This window comes from Notothenia rossii, assembly GCF_949606895.1.
Source record: "Notothenia rossii genome assembly, chromosome: 6".
Lineage (NCBI taxonomy): Eukaryota > Metazoa > Chordata > Actinopteri > Perciformes > Nototheniidae > Notothenia > Notothenia rossii.
The window spans coordinates 22,542,224-22,565,450 of NC_136909.1; the positions used below are offsets into that span (position 1 = coordinate 22,542,224).

The window sequence follows — 23,227 nt, forward strand, 5'->3', positions numbered from 1 at the left end:
TGTCACTAAAAGCCTGGTCTCTACATTACAATAAAATATAAAAAATAATTGATTAATTAATTTGAATAACAATTAAAGTTAGTAGCTAAAGGCATTCCATTTTCACCCGGCCCAACAAGAGCAAGGCTGCTACCATAGCATTTTACTGTGTCAGTCACGTTCTTGCGAAACACATGAAGTCTTTCAAAGGCGGAAAAGTTGTGAAAGAAGTATTCCTGGAGGCTGCCGACGCGCTTCTGGGGGACAGTAAAAATAACGGTAGCATTTCAACAGGTTTTTGATATACCGGTAATAAAAACTCAAGTTAGATACCGTTATTAATCAGCTGTAAGTTTTAGTTTGTTTGAACTTATTTATTATAATTATTGTACAAAATGGTATAAGAATGCAAACTTAAATTGATTATAGTCTATTATCAATTCAGGTTAAAGGTCCCATGTCATGGCCATTTCCACTGATCATAATTCCATCGTTGAGGTCAACTGGAATAGATTTATATTGTGCAATTTTCCAAAATCACTTTGGTTTCTCATACAGCATCTCTGTAAACTGCGTGTATTCACTGAATTTCACTCTCTGTCTTTAACGGCTCGTAATAGCTCCAATAGCTCCAGCCCCCACCCTCCCTGTGAGCACAGTGTGCTCTGATTGGTTGGTTCACGTTGTGAATCGCGCTGAGCTCCGTGGAGGTATGGCTTCCTTGTTTAGCGATACACAGCGAAACACAGCCAAACTCACCCTGAGCACACACAAAGTCACAGCTGAAGTAAAAAAAATAAGTGTAGCTTGATATTGAGTAAGAAAAAGGTTGATAAACACTGTGAGAATGGAGAGAGAGAATTTCGCCGCGATCCCAACTGTGTTATCAACCTGCAGCCAGGGAGGAGTAATCAGCAGAGCTGCATGCACTGAGTGTGTGTGTGGATTGGTCAATTTGGACCAATCAGCGGGGGCTTAACGTAACGGCTCCGCGGACGTAACGTAACGGCTCCACGGATTGGCCCATTTAGTTCCGGGTACGTGCTTTCGTAAGCACGTACCCAGAAGAATCAAATGGATGATGACGTATCACCAACGAGGCGTTTTGGGGAAGTATTTTCTTCATTAGAGTTTTACTCGCTACAGGGTGTACTTTGAGGGTTTTGACTCTGCAGACCGTTTACATGCAGAAAAACCTTCATAACACACAAGGGGACGGGTAATAACCGGAAAAGCATGACATGGGAGCTTTAAGAAACTAGTGTTGCTTGCATCTTATTTTAAAGGCATTTCTTTTTATAATCTACTAAAATGCAACAAAAAATGATTTGATTCTATTAATGTTGTCTTTTTTATTGAATTTTGTTAGCAGATTCCTGTGTAGCTTAAGATCTGAGTTGTCTTATTAGTAAGCCTAATTTATACTTTTGTAGCAACACTATTTGTATATAATGGCAAAGAAAGGGTTCAGAGTCTTTTCTTTTTTCCTGTGTCATATGTGGCAGCACTGTTCAATGTTTCTTGAAAACATTACCCACTGTAGTATGTGACGTGTGAATAAACTCCAACTCTGTATCAACAACACTGTTGTGTAACTTCAGTTCAATACTTGTATGTGTGTAGATTATAAAGAGGTAAGATAAAGGATCTGCAGTATTTTATGAAGTATTAATCTACAAAGGTCAGTTTTATACAAGTAGAAGTGTGTATTTACCTGGTAGTAGGCTGTCAGTAATGGCTACGCCTCTCTATTTGGACTGGTAGATCTTGGCAGACTGGCAACTTTAAAAGTAGCTCTCGGTTCAAAAAAGGTTGGACACCCCTGCTCTCGAGCTTACTTCTATCTAAATTAATAACGTTTATTAACATTTCGACAAGGTTAATGTTGAATGTAAAGTGCATTAAAAGGGAGTCTGTCTAAAATGAAAAATAAATGACTGCACTAATGGTACATTAGGGGTTTTGGTTGTGTCCATCTAATGGTAAAAAGTCATACTCAACACATTTTTCTTAATAAATCATTTTGTGAAAGTAAAAATCCTACAGCATATTTAACTATTTTTTCCCAATAAATTTAACACAGTTTTGATAAGATTCTGAACTGCCAAGTATGGAGCATGGTAAATATTCACCATCCTCTCTCAGTAATCAAAATGGGGCTTAAATTAAAACTCCAATCAGAGGAGCTCCTCCAGTCAAACGGTAACTGATGGAATGGGGCTATGAAAGGATCCCATTACACGTGCGTGCTTTGAAATTTGAGAAGAAGAAGATAAAGAATGAAACCTCTTACATTGTTTCCCTATGGCTGTTATTGCTCAGTGAATAGAAAACATTTTCCAGCACTTATTAATTAGTCATGAAATTTCCACTTAATTTTCATTATTTTGTGTGGATTAGCGAAAAGACTGATTTAGTTCCCCGAAATTACAATTCCATGAAATGCGGATGCTTTGATGTTTAAGAAAGGAAATGATAGAAAATGATATCTTATTATTATTATTACCCTGTGGCTGCAGTTGAGTGAGAGAACTGAAAATGCTTTGTGAAGCTTTGATAAGGTACCAATTAGTCCTGGAATTGTTTTTCATTCAACGTTTTTGTATTATTTCATTTTAATGAACAATTTCATCGTCTCCAGAGGTCCAATGGAGGTATATATTTATAGGAAATGAGTTTCAGTGTGCCATCAATTCACTCAGGGCCAAACAAAGCTTTAGTAATGAAGACTTGCCGTTTTTTATATTTATTATTGCTGCTAGTCTCAAGCAGACCGTCAGTCAACATAATTTGGTTTTGTTGAATAACAGACCTCTCTGATAGGGTTATTTTGCAGCACACAATATAAAGATTCTCCTTTGTGCTGCCTAAAGTACGCCCAGCTATCAAAATGAGTTTCCATTTCTGTCGCTTCTGAGCTTAACAGCCATTTTTACCAGGAGAGGGCTGGAGGTAGTGTGCTCTGTATACTTTTTCAATGCTAGTAGGATTACTCGGGGGAAACCATGATACATGAATGGACTTTGAAGGGCCTCAAGCATGTATTTCAGTAATAAAAATGTGAGGCTGGCCTTGTGCTACATTTGTATATCTCTGTGAGTGGAACAATTTTAGATTCTGCTCTAGAGGGATGGGTGTAATTTACTAAATACAGTGTTCAAAAATGTTAAAAAAATGTATTGAATAATTGTGGATGTAATTAAAAGATAAATGTCCCTGGGAAAAATCTGGGCTTCTAGATGCAGTGGTGTGTATTCCAGCTCTTTAAAAGCTGACATTTTAAAATGTTAAAATGTCAAGCAGCAAAGTAGCCGGTGCATGTAAAAGTTAGGATTTTTTTTAAAAACAAACCTGTAATATATACATTTAAACCACACGTTGTCTATACAGTAAAAAAAAAACAAGGAAAACAAGTATACAGTGAAAGTAGCACACTTTAGGCTCTGTGGCACTTCAAGGTTGAAATGGGATTAGTAAAAGGAATTGTGCACTGGCATGCATAGCATGGTTTAATAATTCAACATCATTTTTGCTTATTTACATTTCCTTATTTGTATCCACACAAATATTGAGTGTGGATCCTACACTATTTTATTATAAATGAGACCCTGAACCAAACTGCCTCTTGGCCTACTGTTGAATATATTCAAATCCAATACACTTCAGGGAACGCTAGAATTATTTTACCTGTTATATGTCTGCCTGTATTTGTGTCAATGTTGCAGATTAAATGACGATGCAGTTTAAACTGTACTCGGTATTTTCACTTTTATTAAATGGGAGTTATTGAACCTGATTTAAGTAATGAGAATAACTGATCTTTGGTCTGACAATGGGGAGTTGTTAAATTGATGTTAATACATCCTAATTACTAATATGAAGCTTATTCAGTCTGTGTGTGGCTGGTTTTGAATGTGTGCTAGTAGAGCTACAAAATAGGTTTATTTAAAATGTTTCCTATTTGTTTAATCATATCCCTCGGTTTGTTTTAAAATGAATATAAACACTTACTTTTTTGAATTATTATTCAAATGAATGTTAATTTGTAATTGATTGATAACTAATCTCGATCTGTAGTACATCAGCCCGTCATATTGCTGACAGCAACAGTATTGTCTAGAGAGTAATTAAATCATGCAATGTGTTCTTGTTTGCCAAACCTCCCTGCATCATGGGTGATTGACAAATAAACTGTCCCATTTATATAAATATTTTATCTGGCATTTACAAAACAGACGCTGATAAAACAGAATGCCCCACGGTGTGAGGTGTTTAGCACAATGTAGAAGATGATCTTCTCTAGTTTGTAGGCAACCATGATAACACGTTACACTGTAGTTAACATTTAATTCTTCAGTTGAGTGTTGGGAATAGTACTACCAAAATCAAAACTACCTAGCACAAATTTAGAGAGCCTGTGACAGCATCCCAACAACTGTTGTGCAATGAAATATTGGGCTATAAATCATCTCGAACCGTCAGTTTAAAAAAGAAGATGCGATACCGTTCCAATAAATATCAATAATTTCGAACATCGCGGGGAAATTCCTTCGACTCATTTAGAAGTTTTGGGGGAAGCCGGAAGTGACGTCAATGCGGGAACGCTTCACTGTGCGGCGAGAGAGCCAAACACGGACAAAGTGTGTTGTCATGCGTAGAAATGGTGAATTACTGAGTTTAGGCACGTTAATAATATTTTAATGAAGTTGACTACAGTATATTCATATTTGTCAGTGCTTTCATGTCAATTCGGCGAACATAAACATAAATGATCGTGGTGAAGATGATGATTAAATTAGGATTAAAGATCGGTAGTGAGAGCTGCTGAATTTCCTCCCGTCAGATGTGATATAAAAACAAATCGATTATTTTTGTAGTTGTAAACTCAAGTTGATTAAACTACATTTATTTGTGCTTTAATGTCAATTACGCGAACATATGATACATTAGATGATCGTGAGGATGATGATTTAAAAATTGTTTGTTTGAGCCGGTCTGCATTTCCTGATGAGAAAACAAACCGATGCTTTTTGTAGTTGTAGTACACCAACATGGATTAAACGTGTGTTTTTTTACCACAATGTTGGGGAAATTAATGGATAAAATGCACAGATTATTATTATTATTATTCCCACTCCGATCGGGACACTAGGTCCACCGTTTCCCCGCAGCGAGGCTCCCCCCGTTGACAGTTTACGTGGGCTGGGCTGGGTGCAGTGGCGGACTGGCCATCGGGACGAATCCCGATGGACCGGTACCGAAGTGGGCCGGTCGGATAAGTCACTAGCACATCCCCCACTCCCCCCGTTGACAATTTACTAGCGGTACCGAAGTGGGCCGGTCGAGAGTCCCGGGATGATTTTTAGTCCCAGTCCACCACTGGCTACATGACCGTATGATCGCCCATATTGAAGCACCCAATTCCTAAACTTCTAACAGATACAACATAAACCGATCCTTCAGCCTCATATGAGCTCTCAGACACCTTCAAAATTAAACTGTCATCGCTGTCTGAGCTTGCTGCTGTGTGTGCCATCTGCGTTTACATGCAGATGCTGGGATCCTGAACGGTGCAGCTGGAGCGCTGTGCCCGCAATGACGTCACACATAATTTGGCGGGACTTGAAGAATCCCCGAGAAGATCCAGAAAATGGTCAACATTGAAGGGCAGATTAATAGTTATCAAAGTACAAATATCCAAAATCAGTTCAGTAACGGTTTTCAAGGGGACAATATTTACTCAAATTGATGGGTTTGGATGATGGGGGAAACACGTGTCACAAGCTCTTTAAATGTGTCATGATATTACATCATGAAAACAAGTTACCCTGGCTCTCTTGAGTCTCTACATGTAATTGATATAATTACATCATTGTCATGGCAGCAGTTTATTTGAGTGCTAGTTCTCACTGAATAAAAAGAGACCTTCCAGAATTCAAAAGAACAACATCCTCAGTCCTATCTTTTTAATGTTATTTCCTCTTCAGATTGTCTGGCATAAAAGCAGTCTTATTTCTTGTTTTTTTGTATTTACTCAGTCTGTGTCATGACTTTTTCAAGTCTCAAAGGCCTATGAGACTTGCACACATTCTCTATCTGATATGAAGTACCTGACTTGTAGAATCCATAATGTATTTCTGACCTTGTTGGGAAAAGTATGAATAGCTGTTTATTTTCTTCCAAAACATGAACTTTGAATAACTTTTGTTAAGAACTGTTGGACCAAAATATAGTCAGCTGCAGAGGGAGTTATCATTAAGTATGTTAACTAAGCTATCTCATTTATATATCACTACAAATGCGATACAATTCTCCTTGGGAAATGAGCTGGCAGAATAACAAAGAAGATATCTCATTGGTCTTGTCAAAGGAAGGTAATTGGTTTGATAGTGCCACTTGAATATTAAACTTAATTCTTGATCTGCACGACTCTACTCTGTCCCTCTGTTTAAATATTAATACAATGATAATAAGTTCTTGTTTCTTTTTTTGATAGTTTCTCAAAATGCAAATATAAATCCAACATAAAACCATACTGCGGCTGCATCCATCAAAAATATTTGAATGTGGTATTATTTAAACAAATGGTTATAGTAATCTATTCCTTGAGGAATCATTTCAGCCCTAAACCTTTCTGGTGTCCCTGTAAGAACAGAACCTCTTTGGTTGAAGGACTAATACATCTATAACCCCTTTACATGCTTTGCCGCTCTCTTTCTCTCCAGCTATACACATGAGAGACTGCTGGGCTCACTAACTTGAGCTAATGTCATCAGCCCTAATAGCAAATCCCTATGCCTGTGAAAAAGTGAATACATTTGTTGTTGCATCAGAACCCCCCGAAATGACCTTAGTCTCTATCTGAATTTGATCCATTTATTAATAATACTTGAAAGTCTCACAACGGGAAATCACAGGGTGATTATAAATGTTTCTGTAGTGTGACAAAGTCATAACACGTTTATTTCTTTTATCTCTAAATATTCTAAATAAAGTCATACATTTGAATATTTTTTCCTGCTATAAAAACAGAATAACCGATCAATTTTTACCAAGATAGTTGTGGCAAGAAATGCAAGATGTTTCTTTGTACAGTAGTTAGGATGCTCTTCCTCCATCTGAGTGCTTTCTATTTCTGTGCATTCACTTATTGTAACCATGCATGTCTTTAATAGAAAGTTCCAAACTGCAAAAGTAGCTGACTGCATCTTCCCATTCCTGAGTTTTCTACATGAATTTGGTCTTTCAGTGTATGCCAGATGGCACAGCAGATTTTTGACAGGATGTTGTATATCACAGTGTGACCCAGCTGGTGTCCTGTTCCAGTTCCTCCAAGTCAAGGCCAATCGGTCCAATTCCCCCAGAGCACTGTTAAGGTTTGAATTGACAAGTAAAACTGTTTGTCAAATCCACAAACTTATTTATAAATCTTTATTTATTACGGACAACCAAGGCCATCCTACATTGTAGCACATCATCAACCTTTTCTCTATTTAATTTGATTTGGAAAGATTTGCTGGGAACGACAAGCAATTTCTAAAGATGGTGGATAAGACGAGTCCATGAAAAATGTTTTTACTAATGTTTACATAATTAATCTACAGTATATACACTGGTGCACATTTAGAAATGTTATACAAATAGATAGAATATAAAATATATGTTAGTGTAGTTGACAGTCCATTTCTCAATGGATTTGTCTTAATGGAATGTATATTAACCATGCTTCGTTTGTTTCTGTAGTTTTGCACATCCATTTAGCATTTATAACATTTCCCCAAATGTAAGCTGAACAGCAAGCTTTATTCACAAAGCAATTACGATAAAAGTTGCTGTTTTGTTGAATTTTACTGGGATAAGGACTGAAATTGTAAATGAACAGATATAAAAAGAGACAAACACAATCAAATCCATTCTTAAGCACCTCAAATTGAGGCAAAGAAATGTCTTCTTTAGTTAATTGTGCCAACTTGTGTGGAAATCCATGGTTATTCTGACTTGTTGTGAGAAGAGGTTCTGAAGAAAAGTCGTGGTTTGGAAAATAAGGCTGTGTAATTACTGTTTGTTGACACAAATCATTTATAATGTTGTGCCATGTCATTTTATTACATCCCTACTTTGTATCTTTGTGATTTTTTGCTCATGTTTACCATCGCAAGATTTCCTAAGAGGTAACCCCACAGCACGATGCTGCCTCCACCAAGCTCCACGCGAACATGGTGTGTCTCTGTAGATTTGGATTATGATTACAACTCTAAATGTTCATATTAACAGGCCATAGTGACTCCTCCCACTTTGAATGCATGCTTGTTAGGCACAGCTTTCTAAGATGTTTTGAAGGCCTCCCTCACTACTGTCTTTTCTACATCATTTCTCGGTTATTGAAGGTACATTGCTCTATCCGGATTTACAGCTCTTCTGGTTTCCACATTTATTTTTATAAGAGCCTGTGTGTCTTTATGTGCATGCTCACTCTCCAACACTTTATGGTATGTGTTGGTAATATGCATCCTTACGGAAAACTGCTAAGGGGCTTGTATATGTACTGTACGCACTCTTGTACATTGCTGATTAGGGTTTCATCATTTGTGCTGCCTCGTTTAGTGAGGAAATTACTGAAATTACTAGTTTTCCTTGAAGTCAAAAGACCATGAACTTATGGAACCTCAGAAAAGGAAAGGGAGAGAGAGATGTGTGTTTTTCTCTGTTTGGGGAGGGGGGGGCCTGTTAAGGCAATATCTTTTTCTGTTCTTGTTTCTCGCATGCTTCCACCTGATCCTTTTTAATGACTTTTTCAGCATGCTTGTGTATTTGAATAGTTGATCAATCTCTCTCCCTGATTATAATCATTTTGCAGAAAGTACCTGACTTCATATCCCTAATTTCTTTGACAGTGCAGCTTATTATTAGGGCTTTGTATACACTGTTTAAGCACATGTGAGTACATTAGAAAACGGCATTTACACAGTTACAATTTGAATCTTAATGTCAAGCAAAAGTTGTGTCTGTGAGCATATCCACTAATGTTACTGTATTTCACTTCTTGTTTGTGCAGAAGCGCAGCGGGCTAAAAAGGCTGGGGGAAGGCGATCAGATCAGCAGGTGTGGAGATGATTAAATACTCTCTGCACCACTGGGCTCATTGCTCTCCAACAGCTGTTCTAATCACGGTTAAACATGATAACTACAGCTCAGCAAACAGAACGATTTACGTCAGGAAAAGTCTGGCAGGTTAACAAGTGTCACTACATAAACACACATCAATTATTATTATTTTCAATTACTTGGCTTATGATAGATAGAGATGAAAACTAATGAAATATCTTTGGTGACACTTTTATATGGGTATATTTGCCAACGCTGATTTATAAATAATTAAAATGTATCTGACCTCCTTCACGGTTACATAGTTTGTAATGATTGTTACTCAACAGTATTTGCACTACAATGCCTCTAAATGATTAAACATTCAATACTATTTTGTGATCAAATAGAAAAATATGTTTTATGTCTTTATTTAAAATTGGAAATGCACAAGATTAAAAATATAAAAAAAATTAATTAATCATGGCCTATTTCCAAGCATAAGTATGTAAATATATTGACAAAGTACTTTGCCAGTAAAAATGTCAAGGCTCCAGCTCCACATAGGACTTCTGGGTTTTCAGAGAATTAAGTGGGAAAGAGGTTTTCCTAAATAGACTGAGCAAATAAACATTTTTGAGATAACATTTATTTATCAGCAATATTATGTGTACTCCAAAGTTAAATTAGTATTAGGCATAGTTACAGATGCCGCATCCACTACATCTTTGCTAGGGTGAGCAATTACATCAACATATTGAGACTAAAAACACACATTTCTTACTCTCCCTGTCCACCTGTTCTTCCTTTCTTTAAAATAGATGAACAGAAATTCCTGTCAGTCTGAATTTCCCACAGACAGTTGGTGTTGTCATACCTACGTGAACAACCCAGAGTCAATGACGTGGAGCATGAAGTTTGCATATGACACTAATTTAATACAAAATATAGTTAATATCAGAATGGGTAAGAAATCCCACCGCTGAACATGCACATTTTTTCATTTCTTTTTTTCCTTTGTAAATAGAACTGCATGTATTTCGGTGTCCGAGACTATGTATTTGCGGACATCAATAGATAGCTGATATCTATGGGAGTTGGAGAAGAATTAGATATTGGTATTAGTGTGAGACTCAGATTTTCAGCAGGCCTGTTCCCACCATTCACACATATAGAGAGAATTTCACTCTCATGAATAATATCCATTAGCCACACTCTCACATATTGTATGCTTCCGTGAATATGGCATACAATCCTGAGCAAGCCTTATGCACTACTTGAACATTTGATGTATAATCCCAGCCCTGCTTTTAAAGTTCTACTTTTAACTACTGCAGTTTAAACACCTTGTATGTATATATTTACAGTCAACAAATCCCATGAATGTCTGACTCTCAATATTCACATGCCTAAGCAAGTCAGTTCTTACTGACCATATTCATCTTTATTAACGCCTAAACAATATTCACATTCGCACTGCAGTGTTTAGCAAGCATGAAATAAACAGGAATACATAGTGCTTTTGTTAGGGAGTCTATTCAGGATGAATTGGGTGTTCTAGTAAATATTAACAGCATCATGAGCCTCTCAAAAGGAATGAGTGCCTGTAGAAAAAAACAAGAGAAAAAAATGAACAACCAATCTTAGACATTGGATACACAGACAATATATTGTTGGGAAGATGAATATAAATATACATACATTTTGATAAAAAATGTATGCACAGAGATATTATGGTTAGTGTTTGTGTCTTATAGCCAGGACTGCACATAACTGGTGCGCAGGTGCGCACCTCCGCCAAAACAAGAGCACAGGGTAAAAAAGGCGCATTTGCGTACCAACATTGAGAGAGAGAGAGAGGGAGAGAGAGAGAGAGAGAGAGAAAGGTATTTGCGAGTTGCATATGAACTCAGGGCCGGCCCGTAGCACTGGCGTCATAGATGTTCGCATAGGGCGCCAGATCTGGGGGGGCGCTGCGCTGACAGCTCAGGGAGGGAAAAAAACATTTTTGACCGTTGGGGCTCATCCTAATTTTCGGCCTTGATGTAACAATATTCATAATTAAGTAAATGTAACACCCTTTTCACCCGGTTACAAGTTTAATTTGCCCTGTACGATGGGCGCTGTAAGTGATCAAAATGGGGGATGTTGGCTTATCTGGCGCCCGCAGCTCACAGGCAAAATGCGAGGGAGAGAGGGAGCGTGCACCGGTAACAGCGCTGTTGTTATTAGAATCTGGTGCTAGCTGCTCTAACGGATATAAGAAGATGTTTCTACAATAATGTGGAGGGAGAGTCCTCTCCAGTCAGAATGAGAGGCTGATAACTACAGCTGAGTGAGGTAAAGGACTCTGAGGGTTAAGATAGTTCACTTTAGTTTAAGTTCAAACGGTTTGGTCACAATTTAGGTAAACACATATTTCCAACGCACTCCTTTATAATTATAGGGATAAACAGGTTTGAAATCATTCCAATGTATACTATAGGACAGTAACCAAAAATATCCTTTAAAACTGGAGAGATACAAAAAAAACATAAATAAATAAATGTTAAGGTAAAATAAGATTTGAATGAACAACAAAGATAAAATAAGTTACATTTTTGTGTAATGGGAGGAAGTGGTGGTCCATCTACAGTCCAGGGTTTTAAGTAAAGAACAGTTTTAATAACACCAATTAAGGCTCTGTTAAATGTTGGTGTTTGTTTGCTTGTCACCCTGGTCATGGAGACATACAAGCTCCAAATATGTTCAGCATCTTCTGGATTTTCTTGATACTGTCAACACAGATGGAAACTTAAAGGAGTTTATTTGAATAGCCTTCTTACATGAGGTACAAGTGGCCCAGTTGTGGGCGCACAGCATCATCATCATTATTATAATTGTCGTCATAATTACAGTTTTTTTCAGCTTACCTCGCCTACTTTGTTTTTTGTCCCTGCTTTCGGCGACAACTAAACCCCTTCCATTTTCTTCACATCTCATCCTTCACCCTCTCATCTTTTCACCTTGCCTCTCATTTATTTGTTCACTCTTTCGGATGATGAAGACGAGTGCTTCTTTATCAGTGAGCGGCAGCAGGAGGCATGTCGGTCTCCTGCTATCCTTTCCTCTCATCATCAGTATATTTCTCTCATCATCACTCCATTACATTTCTAACCTTAAGCCTCCAGTGGTCTTATCTTATCTAGCCTGCATTATTGCCTCAACAGGAATATTTGGTCCGTCTTTCTTTTGCCTTTTTGTTGTTCTTGTTCATCCACACTGCCAATTTCTTGCTTGAATCATCTTCCTGGCAATTCAAACTTTTAACATGTAACACAGTTTCCTCCCCTGTGTAAAAATCACCTTAAATGACTTGAACTGAACATGTTTCATATGCAGTATATAGATACTGTATATATGTATATCATTTTATTGAAAAATGGATATTCTTCTTTCTCTTGTTCCTTCTCCTATTTTTTCCGACATACAGTGGGGCAAAAAAGTATTTAGTCAGCCACCAATTGTGCAAGTTCTCCCACTTAAAAAGATGAGAGAGGCCTGTAAATTTCATCCTAGGTATACCTCAACTATGAGAGACAAAATGAGAGAAAAAAAATTCCAGAAAATCACATTGTCTGATTTTTAACAAATTTATTTGCAAATTCATCCATCTTCTCCCGCTTATCCGTGGTCGGGTCGCGGAGGTAGCAGTTCCAGCAGAGAGCCCCAAACTTTCTTTTCCCTGGCCACATCAACCAGCTCTGACTGGGGGATCCCAAGGCGCTCCCTTCTGGATTTAGGTCTACCCCTTGGTCTCTTCCCAGCTGGACGTGCCTGGAACACCTCCCTATTTGCAAATTATGGTGGAAAATAAGTATTTGGTCAATAACAAAAGTTCATCTCAATACTTTGTTATATACCCTTTGTTGGCAATGACAGAGGTCAAACGTTTTCTGTAAGTCTTCACAAGGTTTTCACACACTGTTGCTGGTATTTTGGCCCATTCCTCCATGCAGATCTCCTCTAGAGCAGTGATGTTCTGGGGCTGTCGCTGGGCAACACGGACTTTCAACTCCCTCCAAAGATTCTCTATGGGGTTGAGATCTGGAGACTGGCTAGGCCACTCCAGGACCTTGAAATGCTTCTTAAAGGCCATGTAATGCATCTAACACAGGTGTTTTTTAACATGTAGTTTAGATATCACCAGAATAAAAATAAATAAAAATGTTTAAAGTTTCGTCATAATTAAATGACATATACGTTAAAAACCGATGTTGGTTCCGAAGTTTGCCGAGTACGCCCCCGATCACTCCCGAACGAGCGGTGACGTCACACGTGGCAAACATTGCCATTTGATCAAATCAGTCCAAATGGCAAGCAACGCGACAACTTCAGACAGCGACAGCGACAGCGATCATTCAAGCTCAGATTCGGTGGGTTATCTGGATTCAGTCACAGAAGTAGAGAGTGAACCAGCTAGCCTTTCACTTCAAGGCATTTTGCCTTATAAGTACGAGCCTCCTGCCCAGCAATCGAACAACGAGGCAGAAACTTTTGAAAAAGAAGCGGATTCCGCAGCCGGCGAGACTCGAGTCGGCAATACTGAATGGTAAATTCTGTTTTATTTAATTTGACCTGCACTAAATGTCGATCTTAATTTGTCATCTGTTCCTCACACGTCCGGCAGATATTGTTTTGTTTTTTAATGTTATGTACAATATTCAGGTGTACATGTCAATGCTGTGAAAGCATGCCCACTGCAGATGAATGTGTATGCTGCAGAGAGATCTGGCAGGTGATGGAACAAATAGACAGTTTGCAACCTACTGACCAGATAGCAGAGTCCTGCATCGGGTCGGGTATCCGCGGGTACCCGACGGGTGACCCGCAAAAAAGGTGATTTGCGGGTGGTATTTTTTCAAACTATTTTTTCTGGGTTCGCTTCTGGGTAAAACAAAGATGATGCGGGTCCGGTTGCGGGTGTTGCATAATAAATATATTTAAACAATAATAATTTAGTTTAATGTTTAAATCCTCAGACCTCTCCTCCGCGGTACCGAGCATAATCATAACCTCTGCAGTGCATCTATCTGCTGCTGAGCGCACCACATTCTGAATGGCTGAGGTGAAGCTCTCTATAGCGGAGAATACAGCATTTTCAATAACTCTTCCTCAAGAGCGAAATCCAACGTCTGGGAGGCTTTTGGTGTCATCCTAGATGGAAAAAATAAACAACATCCCAGGCTTTTTGAGCCAAATATGCAACTGCGTGTGTTAATAATTGCACGTTGTCACTGCTTATATATATGCGGGTTCGGGTCGGGTTGCGGATCTTGTGCCGGCGGGTCGGGTCGGGTTGCGGAACTAATTGGCAATATGTGCGGGTAGCGGGGCGGGTTCGGTACTGCACGTCACGGGTGCGGGGTGGGAGCGGGTCTTGAAAATCAGACCCGTGCAGGACTCTGCCAGATAGAAGACACCGACGAGAACCCAAGGTGCATTATTAGCCACCCAGGCTTTAGAGAAGGCTGTCTCAGTGTTTGGACACTGAAAATAGCGTATCTTCAATACAAACAACAACACAGAGCAGTTGATGGCCCACTACACCAGTAAGTAAATATTGATTGACCCAACTGCCTATTGCAGCTTTGCTTTCATATAATACTTTTAGTCGCTACAGATATGGTACACTTTTAAAGATACCATTAAACTCTTTCAAGCAGTCAAAAACAGCTTGGCTTTTATTTTTTCTGTGTATGCAAGTTCAATGTATGCTTGGGAAAATAAACAACTACACATGTGAGGAAATATATAAGAGGTCTATGATTCTGTCAAGCAGTCATGTATAACCTCATATTTATTTTGTACAAGTAAAATACAAATATCATGTTATAAGCCAATTTGTAACCATTGCTACATAATAGTACTACATAACATTTTATTTTTCTCCAAATATATTTATAATCTGTATACTTTTTTTTCATTAGGAAGTATCGATATACAGCTTATCGACAGTTTGTACGTTGGTGCTGGGGTGTACTCGGCCCAAAAATCAGAGTCCCGCTGCCTGCATGTGCTGTAACCGAGATACGGAAGACTTACCCTGAACCGGGAGGCCGCTATCAGGGATTTCAATGGCCAAATCTGTAATTTGACATATGTCATGCAGCTGAAGTGGTTAAAATGGTTTCGCATGATGTAAATAATTTACAAAGTACATCATTTACAATATTATTTTTCCAAAGAAACATGTAAATATAACAACATTTTCCAAATCGCAAATTTGTAAGATTGTATTAATTTACTGTTTGATAAATAAAAAAGGGTTCTTTTGTTAATTTTTCACTTGTAACATTTGATCTTTATTGCAGTGTACATTAGTCTATTTTGGTATATGTGCGAGCCCACAAATAATTAAAAGTGGTAAAAATAATAAAGATATTCAGACGTAATTCATTTTTGGCCTTACTTATTTCACTTCAACTTTTATATATTTCAGTCACTAGGCAAGTTCACTGTACTCTGGTGACATTTAGCTCAAGCTGGCATAACACCGGTAGTAACTTAATTCTGACCCGAGTTTTGTGCACAATCTTCCAGCACCCATGATCAATGTTTATAGCAATCAGGAAACATTCACAGCTCACAACTACACATCGCTTCCCCATCATGAATTGTTAGATAAAAAAAGTTTAGCGAGGTCCGGTTACACATATGTTGAGCGAAAATAGCGGAAGGATACAAAACAAACAATCCAGACGAGGCTGGTGTTTGCCACGTGTGACGTCACACAGCTGGGTTAATGGCTGGCAAGCTTTTTCGCTACCGGAGCGGAATAACACGGGAAAGTGGCACACATTTCATGTTATTTGGGGGGTATTTATGGAAAGAATCATTGATGTTGATATGTCAAATGAAACAGTGGAAAGTGATGAAGCGATTTATTAACACAGAATAACATTTATTTTGGACATTACATGGACTTTAAGAACCCACTCCTTCGTTGCCCGGGCGGTGTGTTTGGGATCATTGTCATGCTGAAAGACCCAGCCACGTTTCATCTTCAATGCCCTTGCTGATGGAAGGAGGTTGTCACTCAAAATCTCACGATACATGGCCCCATTCATTCTTTCCTTTACACGGTTCAGTCGTCCTGGTCCCTTTGCAGAAAAACAGCCCCAAAGCATGATGTTTCCACCCCCATGTTTCACAGTAGGTATGGTGTTCTTTGGATGCAACTCAGCATTCTTTCTCCTCCAAACACGTCTAGTTGAGTTTTTACCAAAAAGTTATATTTTGGTTTCATCTGACCATATGACATTCTCCCAATCCTCTTCTGGATCATCTAAATGCTCTCTAGCAAACTTCAGACGGGCCTGGACATATACTGGCTTAAGCAGGGGGACACGTCTGGCACTACAGGATTTGAGTCCCTGGCGGCGTAGTGTGTTACTGATGGTAGCCTTTGTTACTTTGGTCCCAGCTCTCTGCAGGTCATTGACTAGGTCCCCCCGTGTGGTTCTGGGATTTTTGCTCACTATTCTTGTGATCATTTTGACCCCACGGGGTGAGATCTTGCATGGAGCCCCAGATCGAGGGAGATTATCAGTGGTCTTGTATGTCTTCCATTTTCTAATAATTGCTCCCACAGTTGATTTCTTCACACCAAGCTGCTTACCTATTGCAGATTCAGTCTTCACAGCCTGGTGCAGGTCTACAATTTTGTTTATGGTGTCCTTTGACAGCTCTTTGGTCTTGGCCATAGTGGAGTTTGGAGTGTGACTGTTTGAGGTTGTGGACAGGTGTCTTTTATACTGATAACGAGTTCAAACAGGTGCCATCAATACAGTTAACAAGTGGAGGACAGAGGAGGCTCTTAAAGAAGAAGTTACAGGTCTGTGAGAGCCAGAAATCTTTTTTGTTTGTAGGTGACCAAATACTTATGTTCCACCACAATTTGCAAATAAATTCTTTAGAAATCAGATAATGTGATTTTCTGTTTTTTTTTTCATTTGGTCTCTCATAGTTGAGGTATACCTAGGATGAAAATTAGAGGCCTCTCATCTTTTTAAGTTGGAGAACTTGCACAATTGGTGGCTGACTAAATACTTTTTTCCCCCACTGTATATATGATGATGGATGTTTAAGGACAGGACTTTCTGCTTTAAGAATGTATTGCTACAATATTACTGTTGCTTTTTGAAAAATACATGTATTCATTACACTTGGTAGGAAAACAGTGTTTTCAGTCAGTTCTGCTTTTATGTCTCCCACTTATTCCTACTTACGACATCCCCAGTCCAGTAATACATCTCAAAACATTTCTGCAAAAACTGTAAAAGTTAGTGACTGTTTGAGACGGTAAATGATGAGTCCTACAACTGTACTCTGTCATCACACCCAGGTTAATAGATGTCCCATATAACTGTGGCACTGTTAAAAGATTCACTTCCCTTGAACAATTTGAGGATTTGTGTCATTTTTCAAAACGTGCAAGTCTAGTAGTGTTGCCAAGGGCGACTGCCTGGCAAGGCCTCTTGATGATTTGTCATGAGTTATCTGATGAAATGAATATCTCTCCGTTGTAATCCTCTGAACCCCACACTCAATACAGTTATTGGTTTATACTCCAGTACATCATCCAGCCCCACAGCTCATTACATCAATCTGTTCACACACACACACACACACACACACACACACACACACACACACACACACACACACACACACACACACACACACACACACACACACACACACACACACACACACTGTACTGTATTTGCCTGTTTGCCGTCTGACGTGGCTCTGCAGGATATGAGATAACGGCTGGAAAAGTGCAGGTTGTTTGACCATTAACTCCAGTTAGCATTTGCCTGCCTGATTTATTCTCCATTAACAATGTCCTCTGCCACAAACGTGCTGTCCGCCTACTGTAGTGAGAAACTGTGAAAGGAATGGAAATAAAAGACGTTTGAGAGGTCAGAAGGTAAAATAGAAATTCAAAACATCCTTAATTAGGACGTAAGTCTTTGTATTTCAGCTCATGTGTGGCTTGTCAATCTCAGATTTCCTAATTCAACAGACTGTGAATGGATCTGTCGATTAGACAGCTCAGTGCAGTAAACATATCGGTAGTGTTGGCACACTTGTTGGTGTGCGTACGGAGAGAGGGTGATTTTAAATAACAGTGATGTGTTTATGGCATGGACCCTCTTACTTTGTTTGCTTTGGAGAAGAGCTGCAGTCCAGGGATGCATTAGGGACGGGGGCTTTTCACAGGCCTCGTGTCTCTTCATCCATCTCCTCCTCCTCTCATGTTGCCCACACCTCTCTCCTCCTCCTCTCCATTCTTAACAATGCAGTACAGCTGCCTGCTCTCATAACGTCCCATGTCATCTGGTTTTCTTCTATCAATTTATTTACAGTGTTCTCTGTCACAACGTCGTCATGCCACTTCCCAACATGACTTGTTGTTGTTGCACTTTCTTCACTTTCCTTTTCACCCTTCCCTGGTGTAGCAATCACATCCTCACTTCTTCTTGCCATACGACTCTTATGTTCTTTGTTGTCTTCTCCTTTGTCTTCCCATCTCTGCCTTTGTTTCTCCCTAGCGATGACTCTGGATCGTGCTTATTGTTCTCATCGGTAGCTTCCACTCTAACTGTATCAGTTTGGTGCGCGGCGCCTCAGCACAGCAGGTGTCCTCAGCGTTTGCTCTTCATCTATGTAAAACATTCTTCCTTTAAGCTTATGTCTATTCACAACATCCTGTTTACATCCTGCTGTCTTTCTCTATTCAATTCTCTCTTCATCTCTTGTATCTTTATCTTGTGTTTTCCATTTTCAATGTACACAACTTCTTCATTCCCGAAAATGCTCATGAGCAAACAAGCTTTTATTTCAAGCCTTTATTCACCCAGGTGTATCCCTTGAGAAATATAGGGTTTTTTTCTTTTTTTCTTTGACTGAGACATTATGTACCTGTAGCAGATGTGTTATTTGATGTTTCTCCACTTGAGATTAAAACATTTATAAAGCTCTTGGATTTGGCCCACATACATCAGCGTTGTGCCATGATCACACACACACACACACACACACACACACACACACACACACACACACACACACACACACACACACACACACACAGCAGGTTCTTGCTGGAGGTAATTGAGCAGGTTAGATGACAGCTTTTCCATTAAGCCACTCTCCAAAAGCCACTCATCACTAGTGTTATTGCACTGTAATGACAAATAACTCATTAGCATGATAAGTGTTCCCTCTGCAGTGATTGGCTTCATTCCAAGAGTTGCCAGAACAATATTCTGCTTCTTAAAGGACCACTTCTGGTCTTTTCTTTTTTGGTTTGTGGAGCAATTGTGAGATAGAGTAAGAGTGCACTAGCCTGGTTAATTGAGTGCATGACAGACCATAAAGAAGATGTGTTTTTGTTTTTCAGTACACCTGCTTTCAAAAGGTTGGACAACAAGAGTCAAGCAATGTAATTACATAATAACAATAATTACTCTCCAGGGGAATTTAAGCGAGTGTGAGAATAAGGATTAAGCTTCACACACACGGGTGTACAAATTGAAACACCACACAGATATCACTTTTATAGCACCTAGTGGTATGTAAGGGGAACATTAACATAACCCACTGCCTGTGTTTTAACATGTTCTTTTGTTTTGTTTTATTTGTTTTGTTTTAATGTTCTGTATTTTTAATTGTTTTATTTAAGTATCCCAGTAATGTCTGTTGCATGTTTTAAATGTATTGTATTTACTTGTTTAAAATGAAATGTGTTTTAGGTTGACTTTTAAAATCTGTCCAGGGACTACAGATGAAAAATAGCCTCTTGGCTAACTCTGGCACATTTACAGAAATGTTCATTAATGTGCACTGTCCCTGTTAAATAAACGAAAAATTAAATAAAAATATTTACCTTTTTTAAAGAAATGTGTAACAAAAAGTTAGGCCATACTGTTTATAGAAATATATTTCTATTATACAATTTTACGCATGAAGCCCTCTAATTTACAGGCTTCAAACCTTCCTGTAGTCTTTAGTTTCCCTCTGCCCTTGTTTCACTCTTTAGAAGAGAAAAAATGACGAGTTTGCACGCCCAGAAAAATATTTCAGCTCTAGTCAGTCATCCAACTTTTCCCTGCCTTTTTACTCTGTTGTCAAGGACTATTTTTCCAGTGCTGTCTTCTGCGCCAGATGAATGGCAGCGGCTGTATATATTGAGTGATTTTCTCTAGTGCAAGGTTTGTGCTAGCTGTACTATATAGAGTATATCAAAGCTGGAAATGATAGCAATGCCAGAGTTTTTTTTTTTTAAAACGTCACTTTAAAGCAGTGTGAGGGTGAATGTCCATTTCAATTGCTTTTGAAGGTACATTGTAAATGCCTACTTGAGCGGAAATGGATGGAAGAATAACAATTTGTGGATTTACTTTTTTGTCAGGCCCTCTTGATTATAACGTCTGTTTCTTTTAAAAATGAACTTAGTGCCCCCAGAACAAAGTCATTGATTGTTGCCCACATAGAACACCTCTTTATGGACTCTGCTTTACCTGTTTGTTTGTTTGTTTGTTTGTTTGTTTGTTGCCATTCACTGTGATTAGGCCCTAGTTGAATTACTCTATCCTGATATTTCTTGGCAAACTCATAATGAATATGCAGTGGGTAGTCCAGATTCTATAGACTGAAGACTTCGTAAATATATTGAACACGAGTAAGCAGACAGACGTGAGTAAGTGATTTTAAACCAACCCAAGAGGGTTTCTCTGAAATAGTTACAGCTTGTCTTTGTCACCAAACAAGTTCACCACCAGTATCTTGACCCCCCTTCAGTTCACCCCCAGTATTAAATGTGAGATCTTACTGCAGCCAGTGAAGTGCATAGCTTGGCTTAAGGTTTAAATTGACCAAAACATCTCCACCTAACTGCAGGCTAGAGTTTGCAAAAAAAGATATGAAAGACAGCGTGACAACTATTCTGTTCCCTGAGACAAGAGTAACTCCTCAGCTGTGATTCAGAGTGTTACGTTTGATCAAAGCTGGAAATCAAATCCAGACTATGATGCATGGTAGGGAAAGAAACCTGAGCTAGTATTGCCTCCAGAATCAAGCCTGGAACGCCTACAGAGCATCCTGTGAGAGCCCATGCTGACCCAGCCAGAACCTAAATCCCTTTACGAATGTTCCAACTGGAGTAAGCTACAGCATATCTGCAGTGCTTAATGAGAGAGAAAAGGAAATCCCCAAATTGCTCTATAATTGTTGCCAAAAATATTCAACCTCCCTGTATTTTGTTATTATCATGTTTGCTTGCAATTTTCAGAATGTTTTCTTAAGAAATGTGGGGCTTGAAATGTGATTATTTATACTCTCTGCAAAAGTTGTGACCCTTTTTCAGTTGGAATTCATCGCACAATATCCCAGAAAACGTGTCTCTTTGAGTAGTTTCAATTGTATGACCTATAATGTTGACTTTTCAGTTTCACCTCCTCAGGCAGCATCCTAAATGTAATTTTTCCATTGTCTTTGTCCTGCCACAGCTGGCCCTGGAGGACCCGGTGCACAGCGTGTCCCTGCAGCAGTTTGTCTATGAGAAGCTGAAGGCGCAGCAGTGCATGATGGGGGACCAGGGCTTCGGGGTGCTGATGGAGACCGTGGACACGGAGCTGGTCAGGCAGCTCCAGGAGTTCCTCAAAGGCTTCTGAATCTTCAATCCTTCACTACCTTTCACAAACACCTTTGTCTACTGTTACCCTCGCCCCACATTTTTGAAAAGTAGCAAAAAGGTTTTTAATCTCCCCAAAATGTGGACTGATAATCCAACCCTTCCTCGTTCTACCCATGCTTTGCCTTATCTATACTCAGACCTAGCCTTGTGGATTGTCCTCAGCCAACACCCTCGCCCCTGTCTTCTTATTTTGGTTGCTTTTACGCTGTTTTCTTCAAACAGGGTCGATTCAGGTACTTGAAAAAGTCCCTTGACAACCACTCACATCACCACACAAGAGCTTCCACTAAATTCTTCTAGTTTATTCTCTTTCTGGACTGGGTAACAAATTGGACGAGTGGTATAAAGTTGGGTTGGAGGAGTATAAATTAAAGAATGAGCTGCAGTTGCCAGAGCTGGAGCTTCGGACTGTTTTCTATGAAGAAACCTAAAGATGGTAACAGAAATGTGGATGAACCGTACCTAAAAGACCTAAAGCAGTGTTTACAGAATTTATTCTTAAAAATAGAAAAAAAGACATTTAGTTTTGTATGTATGTGAAGTATGGATGATATGCTGCATGGCGATGTTTTACATTTTATTTTGATTTTACTTTGTGTTAAGTTCTCATACATTTAAAAAAACATGTTTCATTAGCAGAGGTCACTGCAACTACTGAGAGAAGTCGAGTGTTTTTCTTTCTTTTTGAGTTGGTTTTGAGGGAATTTAGTTTTGACTGCAAAATGGGTGATTTTTTTTTTTAATGGTTGATTTGTAAGAGTGCTTAACCACATTTTATGTATATACATATTGCTGCTAATTAATGGTGTGTCAGAGCACTTTAATAACCAAAAATGGTTTCACCTGTTTTCATCTTTATCTCAAATGTACATCTTCTCACATCATTGTACTTTAACACAGTGGTAGAATGTGCCGGAGCAGTGCAGCAGAAATGTTCAAATTAGGCTTTAGTTGCATAAAGAACCTCATCTTGAACTGTTGCCATATTTCATGTCTCAATTTGTTAAAAAAAATAAACTGTCTGTCTGCAAGTTTAACATGCCATTTAGTTCTATCTTTACTATTTAATTGTAGATAATTTGGTATTTCTGAGTGAGTAAAGAAGTCCTATTGTTAGCCACTGAGGACTTTCAAGTGCTGGAGATGAATCTGAAGAAATATAACCTTTTTCATTTGGGTTTTCTCATACAATGTATTATTTGAAAGTTTGGAAAACCCATATTAAAAAAGAAAAAATATAAATGACAGGCTATTGGAACCAAAGTGGTATGTGGACATGGTTCACGCAACATCTAAAATGGGGTCTAAATGTACACTGAACTAAAGTATAAATGCAACACTTTTGCTCCCATTTTTCATGAGATGAACTCAAAGATCTAAAACATTTTCTATATACACAAAATAACCATTTCTCTCAAA

General features: G+C 38.7%; 1 protein-coding gene across 3 annotated transcripts in view; it reads left to right on the top strand.

Annotated features, from left to right (window-relative positions):
• The window catches only part of ipo11 (importin 11), a 126,924-nt gene extending 104,072 nt beyond the window's left edge, over positions 1 to 22,852 (top strand). For all 3 annotated transcript variants that reach the window (XM_079688104.1, XM_079688102.1, XM_079688103.1), the window contains one exon: positions 21,621 to 22,852. In XM_079688104.1, coding sequence (XP_079544230.1) covers positions 21,621 to 21,785 — 165 coding nt within the window. In that variant the 3' untranslated portion in view covers positions 21,786 to 22,852. The remainder of the gene's footprint in view (positions 1 to 21,620) is intronic.
• The last annotated feature ends 375 nt before the right edge of the window (positions 22,853 to 23,227 follow it).